General features: G+C 41.3%; 1 protein-coding gene across 1 annotated transcript; it reads right to left on the bottom strand.

The window, feature by feature from the left end:
• Window positions 1-3,206: 3,206 nt before the first annotated feature.
• LOC141026862 (vacuolar protein sorting-associated protein 24 homolog 1-like) lies at window positions 3,207-3,760 on the bottom strand. Its single transcript, XM_073503725.1, has 3 exons — window positions 3,581-3,760; window positions 3,442-3,494; window positions 3,207-3,350 (listed from the first exon to the last, which is right to left on the bottom strand). The coding sequence occupies exons 1-3, from the start codon at window positions 3,690-3,692 to the stop codon at window positions 3,207-3,209; spliced, it is 309 nt and encodes a 102-aa protein (XP_073359826.1). The 5' UTR covers window positions 3,693-3,760.
• Between the last annotated feature and the right edge of the window lie 3,949 nt (window positions 3,761-7,709).

Genomic DNA, 7,709 nt, shown 5'->3' with positions numbered 1-7,709 from the left:
AAATGTAGATTTATGGACCAAATATATAATAAAGCAACAGGTTCAGCCAACTTCAAAGACCTAGATGTTTGTGATGCATCTTCACAGAACCACAAGAACGCTATATATAGTATAATATGATTCCAGGAGACCAAAAGAGCATCAATCAGGAGACCAAAAGAGCATCAATCAGTAGCAGGTATATAGCTAGCAAACTACTACTATACATCATTGACACTTGAACCATAGCATGTCCAGCAAGGAAACAAAAAATGGGAAATCCAGTGGATAACATGTCCAGCAAGTACTAATTCTGGATAACATGTCCAGCAAGTACTAATTCTGGATAACATGTCCACGAAGGCCATCCAATGGTTTCAGCCACATCCTAATAAACCAGCAACACTCTAATACTACTAGTTACCAGCAGCTAATCAAATAGCCAAATGAAGCACCAGCACTTGATCATCAACACAACAGTCGGCAAGGACTCAACCACGGCGCAAAAAGCATCGAAATCCTAACTAACCCATGAAATAGAGCATGGTTGTAGCATAGCAAAGGGAGGATCTCATAGTGGTGGTGTGTGCTGTCGAATAGCCTCCGTTTGTCGCTTGCGAGCACCATACACCTTGGTTGGCCATGAAGCCCTTGTCCTCTGCTGCATGGATGATATCCAAAGCATCGCTGTTGCATATGGATAGGAGGAGTCAGAAATTTTGAGGTCAAATCGAAAAGGGAATAACATATAGTTTGCAAGTGCATGAGGAAGGAAAGCAATGCAAAAGTATCACTTCGAGGTGTAGAATCCTAACCACAAGAGCATCAATCAGCAGGAAGCATATATATATATATATATATATATATATATATATATATATATATATATATATATATATATATATATATATATATATATATATATATATAGCTAGCAATAATACCATGTACTCTCTTGTAAAGAAATATAAGAGAATTTAGATCACTCAAGTAGCGATCTAAACGGTCTTATATTTCTTTCGACGGGAGTAGCCAACAGCAGCATCAACACTTGTACCATGACATGTCCAGCAAGGAAACAAAAAATGGGAAAAATAATTTATTCTAGACTAGATACCAATTGAACTAGCCAGAGGCCATCCAATGGATTAAGGAACGTTCATACTAAACCTACAAATTCTAATTACGTGCAACAAATCAGTAGCATAGGCAGACTATGCCGACTGAAAATCAAACTCCAGCCACATTGCTCTGTGTTCCTACACTAAACTGGAAACCACAGAAATCAAATGGGCTAAACAGCGAGTCAGAGCCCTCTTTCTAGAGTAGAGACTCCACTCTTACCTCCACATCACACTCCTAATGCTACTGATGCAAAACTACTCTTAATGGACTGCTACAACTATACTGCAAGAAGTTACAACTATACTCCATGTACTGCTCTCTAGGAGTACTCCAGTTCATCTTTTAAAAAATGTTCAAGGACTGACTAAAAAAGGAATGCAAAAAGAGATGCAGTACCCAACTGTACTCTAGTGGAGAGCATCAGCCCAAAAGAAAATAAAGATAATGGCTGAAAAAATTATTCCAGTTTATACTCCTCTTTTAGCAGTACAGATTATAGCTAATGCAACATCATGGGAGCTGATGTACAGATCCAGCGAAGGGTTTCTTCCACTCATTGCCCAAGTGGCTCTTCTTGTATTCCTTGTTAGCCCACCGCTGGTTCCTGCGGTGGGTCTTGAGCTTGCGCCCAGCTCCCATACCATGTGTCTTACTGTAATAAGAATCCATCCATACTTACATTAATTAAAAAGATCTCAAAAGTTGTGTATATGTGTATAAGAGCATGTCACTGAGCTGAGCTGATGAATACTACATGTATACACAGATGTTCCAAGCATTTCACCTCGAATACTAAACTAGAAACTAGTTAACATATTATAATCATGTTATTGCAATCACAACAAAGAGGTGGATATATTCTAAACATGGCAACCATACAGAGCATCATGAAAACCGAGGTAGATATTATCTAGCTACCTAAGAACAGGCAAACTGCGCCAGCCTAGAGGCTAAAAAGGAAGACGTCCTGTATGCTACCATGCATAACTTCCATGGCCCAATCATCTGGACAATGGAATACAGATACAACGGCAGCAATGAATTCATGTCGCTCCACACATCCTAGTACTAAATTTCCTCACACTTGATAGTGCTACAAGCAAGCATGCAAGCAAACATGCAAATAGAAGTAGTAGTATTGGTTGTCTAGTGAATGGGATACAAGATTCTCCTCAAATAAAATAGACAAGGTTTTCTTCTTCTTTTTTCTAGTTAATGACAAGCAGTCATCAATCAAGCAAGCAACATCACATTGGTACAACAGCTAGCATCGTTCAGCATATAACACCTACTAATTTTATTTTATTTGTTTGCATCGAGTCAGCACCTAATAGATGGGATGGAAATGCATCTTCTGTATTAGTTGTGGAGCATGCGTGTATTATTAGCAACGAAAGCACTGGTATTTTTCATCAGCGCAAGGCGAGGCGAAGAGCAGCTCCTCGCTACGTGCACAAGAGCTTGATGATCCTCCTGCCCCACATCCACTTCAGCAGGATCTTCATGTGGGTCTTGCTGTTCAGGTCGTCGATCGCAGCATCCTGTCGCCATGGTCAGATATTTTTCATCAGCGCAAAGCATATAAGCACTGGTATTACATGATCCCCAAATCATAAGTTCTTGATTAGATATAAACAGTAGTACTGAATGTTAGATATAAAAAGTAGTATTGCCTAAGCTCAATTTTTTTGCAAGGACAAGCATGTCCTAAACCGCCACAGCGCCACTGTGAGATCGTTCAAGTACTAGATGCCAGAATGTAAGAATGGATAAAACAGAACATGAATGTTCTGAAGTGCCATGAATTGAGCAAGTAGGTAGTCAGACTAACTGCATGTCCAGAACAGATTCAGACTAACTGCATGTCCATAAGGACGGGCCATTCCCAAGCATTTCAAGACACCAGCAGAAACTTGGATGCTATTTATCCATACTAGTATAGAATGATATGAGGCCAGTAGGAACTGTTTGCTACCGACAAGCTCACCAAGGTGCACAGTTGTTCAGAAAGGAAGCACATTTGACTAAAGTACCATATTTCAGAGTTTGTAATAGCATCATGAACAGCACCTGTAAATTACTAAATGTTACCATACTGAATGCTATCTAGAAAGATAGATACGATGCAGGCGGTGTCCATTACAGACGATCTTGCCGAGGTGCATGGAGATGGAGTTGAGCTGGGCCTTGTTCTCGTAGAGGTGGTTGACCGCCTTCCTAGACTGCACCAGCTCCTTGGCCAGCGCCTTCAGGAACAAGCATCACCAGTAGAGGAAACCAAATCAGTAAATTAGCCCAAATGGATCCATGGCGCAGAGTATATATGTAGGTAGGTACCTTGGCGGCGTCCCGGATGGCCTTCTCCACCTTCTTATCCTCCTTCTGCACGTCTGTGCACCGGCCCCAAAACCAAAAATCAGCAACCAGTTGAAGGCCTAGAGCCCTTGATTGGATCGAATCGGGGAGGGAGGGGAACCTCGGATCTGGCGCTCGATGTTGCGGCCCTCGTTGTGGAGGCGGCGCTGCCACTCGCGCAGCAGCTGCTGCGGTGTCGGCTTCGGCTTCAGGAGGCTCTTCACCACCTCCATCGGTGCTCCGCTCCGATCCGCGCGGTGGCGGCAGCGGGTGGTGGTGCTCCGATGGGATCGATCGGAGGCAGAAGCAGTGGGGAAGGAGGATAAGGAGTTGCTGCTGTGTGCGGAAGTGGAAGGGGAAGCACCTAGCCTGGTCGAGGAGGCTGTGTGCAGAGGCGTGGTGGACGCCGACGCGGAGGAAGTTGGAGAGGAGCGCGGGCGGGAGTAGCAGGTCGAGGAGGATGATGAGGAGCTCAATGAGGAGCAGGTCGGGGCGGCGGCGCGTCGAGATCCAGAGGGAGGGAGTGGGGTGGGGGCGGCAGCGCGTCGAGATCCAGAGGGAGGGAGTGGGGTTGGGGGCGGCGGCGGTGGATCCAGAAGGAGGAGTGGTGTGCGGCGGCGGTGGATCCAGAGGAAGGGACAGGGTGAGAGCGCTAGGGTTCGCTGCGCGTGGAGAGAAAGGAGTGGTGTGCGGTGGTTTTTTTTTGAGGGGTAGCTCGCGGTGGGTGGGTGAGAGGGTGAGATGCGGGCCGTTGGATCCCGGAGCATCCGACGGTGATTTATCCGCGATCCGCGTGAGAGGCCCTGGACCAATCAGAACGCAGTATACATATATGATATTTTGACCATTTGAATTGGTCGTAATCGACTAAAAGTAAGGTGCTAAATCATGTTAGCTATTTTACTATGACCTGAAAAATTGAAAAAAAACTTCTCATTATGTCAGCAAATTTGACTAGAGTTTTAAGGAATAATCACAAATTGAAATAAGACAAATATTTTTAAAAAAGTTATGAGAAATGAGTTCTTTTAAATCATTTTTTTTATTTTTCGAGTGTCCAAAATGAGTTCTTTTGTGAAGGAACTATAATATATTTGTTGCAAAATTGGACCAAATCAATTTTCTAAAATACTAGGACATATTTAATGCACAATTGACCAAATGGTTGGGTGTCAAAAGATTCGATCCACCTCTGGTGAAAAAGACAAATTTCTGTCGATTCAGCAGGAAGCGGGTCAAATTTGAACTGCAGCTGCCTCATAGTTTGCTCTTTATTTTTTCCAAAAATCATTTCTAGGTACATAAGTATCTATTTAATCATAGAAACACCAAAAAAAAATCCAAGATTCAACCACTAGCTAGGAACGGTCAAGCCCGCTGTTTTGACCGCATTTTTGAAACGGGCATAAAAAATTCAAAAAAAAACTTGGAAAACCTTCGCATTGTGTCATTATATGTGGCCAAGTTCCCAGGAAAAGTAATAAACTTGTAATACGGCAGTTATTTTAAAAAAGTGTTCTCAGAAACAAGCTATCACGTGTGGACATCAATGGCTTTCAAGCCAAATGATCAATCTTATGGTCACATTCATGGCATAGTTTGTTTAAATAATCTCATATTGTGCACAAGGGTGCATATTGGAATGGCAAACAATGTTGCCTAAGGAAGTTTTCATTTTCTTTGGACGAAAAAACCATTTTCCATTTTTCGAGTGCCCAAAAGGAGGTTTTTTTGTGAAGGACCTTTCAAATAATTGTTGCAAAATTGGACCAAATCCTTTTTCTAAAATACTAGGACATATTTAATGCACAATTGACCAAATGGTTGGGTGTAAAAAGTTTTGATCCACCTCTCGTGAAAAAGACAAATTTCCGCCGATTCAGTTGGAAGCGAGTCAAATTTGAACTGTAGCTGCCTTGTAGTTTGCTCTTTATTTTTTCCAAAAATCATTTCTAGGTACATAAGTATCTATTTTATCAGAGAAACACAAAAAAAAATTCCAAGATTCAACCACTAGGTAGGAACGGTCATTCCCGCCGTTTTGACCGTATTTTGAAACAGGCATAAAAATTCAAAAAAAATCAAAAAATTGGGAAACATTCGCATTGTGTCATTATAGGTGGCCAAGTTCCCAGGAAAAATAACAAACTTGTAATACGGCAATTATTTTAAAAATGTGTTCTAAAAAACGAGCTATCACCTGTGGAGATCAATGGCTTTCAAGCCAAATGATCAATCTTATGGCCATATTCATGGCATAGTTTGTTTAAATGATCTCATATTGTGCACAAGGGTGCATATTGGAATGGCAAACAATGTTGCCTAAGGAATTTTCCATTTTCTTTGGACGAAAAAACCATTTTCCATTTTTTGAGTGCCCAAAAGGAGGTTTTTTTGTGACGGACCTCCCAAATAATTGTTGCAAAATTGGACCAAATCAATTTTCTAAAATACTAGGACATATTTAATGCACAATTGACAAAATGGTTGGGTGTAAAAAGTTTTGATCCACCTATCGTGAAAAAGACAAATTTCCGCCGATTCAGTTGGAAGCGGGTCAAATTTGAATTGTAGCTGCCTTGTAGTTTGCTCTTTATTTTTCCAAAAATAATTTCTAGGTACATAAGTATCTATTTTATCAGAGAAACACCAAAAAAATTCCAAGATTCAACCAATAGCTAGGAACGGTCATTCCCGCCGTTTTAACCGCATTTTGAAACGGGCATAAAAAATTAAAAAAAAATCAAAAAATTGGGAAACCTTCGCATTGTGTCATTATATGTGGCCAAGTTCCCAGGAAAAATAACAAACTTGTAATACGGAAATTATTTTAAAAAATTGTTCTCAGAAACGAGCTATCACGTGTGGAGATCAATGGCTTTCAAGCCAAATGATCAATCTTATGGCCATATTCATGGCATAGTTTGTTTAAATGATCTCATATTGTGCACAAGGGTGCATATTGGAATGGCAAACAATGTTGCCTAAGGAAGCTTTCATTTTCTTTGGACGAAAAAATCATTTTTCATTTTTCGAGTGCCTAAAAGGAGTTTTTTTGTGAAGGACCTCCCAAATAATTGTTGCAAAATTGGACCAAATCAATTTTCTAAAATACTAGGACACATTTAATGCACAATTGACAAAATGGTTGGGTGTAAAAAGTTTTGATCCACCTCTCGTGAAAAAGACAAATTTCCGCCAATTCAGGTGGAAGCGGGTCAAATTTGAACTGCAGCTGCCTCATAGTTTGCTATTTATTTTTTATAAAAATCATTTCTAGTTACATAAGTACCTACTTAATCATAAATGCATGGTTTGGTGGCGATACGTCGAGGTTTGGGCGGTGGCCAAGGGCCCCAACTCTAGAGCGCGTAAACTCGCATGCCCGCCGCGTGGTCACCGCGTGACCGTGGCGTTGCCATGTGTTCTGGGCGGCCTTGGCATGTCTAGTGGGTTGGGCACTCCCCAGGTAGGTGCTAGGAAGAAAATTACAACATAAGATTCTCACGAGGAGACCGATCGATGCTCAAACATGAATTAGCAGCCAAGTGTTTGATTAGCGGTACGGGAAATGTACATGGCTAATGGGCGTGAGTTTTGGCTGAGGATGATCAGGTACTAAGAAGACCGTCTTCACAAATTTTCAGCTCAAAAGGAGGAGCCTAGGTGGTACTTGCTTTGCAAAGTACCACACTAGACATAAATACGAATGTTGAAGCTGGGCTCAAAATAATGAATGGATTGAGCTGGCATTTGGTGGAGGATGGTTATTTGGGCATAGGAAAGTACTGTAGGAAATGGATACTATTTGGACATGCCAAAGTGGTACTTCCTTCACAAAGTGCCGCTCTGAACAGAATAGGAAAATGAATATTTTTGAATTATTTTTGAATGAGGAAAGGAAGGTTTTTGACATATTTGATGAAGATATGATCCAAACAATTTATGAGAATTTTTTGGGAATTTTTGGAATAACAGAAATATAGGTTGCTTCACAACCTAGGGCAAAAATTGACACATGGACATGACACATAGGCAAAACTGATGAGATGGCGCCTAGTCATCGCAACCCACCACAATTTACAAGGCTATGACCATCTATATTGGTCGTTAACAACTAGAAATAAGGCAGCGGACTAGCGCTGTTTGCTTTATGACCATTTCGTGTAAGGAAATTACGACCTTTCTGACCAAAATGGTCGCAATGGTTTAGGGTTTGGAGCCCCCCGAACAGCTTTTGACCAATTGGT

Source organism: Aegilops tauschii, chromosome 7, assembly GCF_002575655.3.
Source record: "Aegilops tauschii subsp. strangulata cultivar AL8/78 chromosome 7, Aet v6.0, whole genome shotgun sequence".
Classification (NCBI taxonomy): Eukaryota; Viridiplantae; Streptophyta; class Magnoliopsida; order Poales; family Poaceae; genus Aegilops; species Aegilops tauschii.
This window is presented reverse-complemented; position numbering and strand designations above follow the sequence as displayed.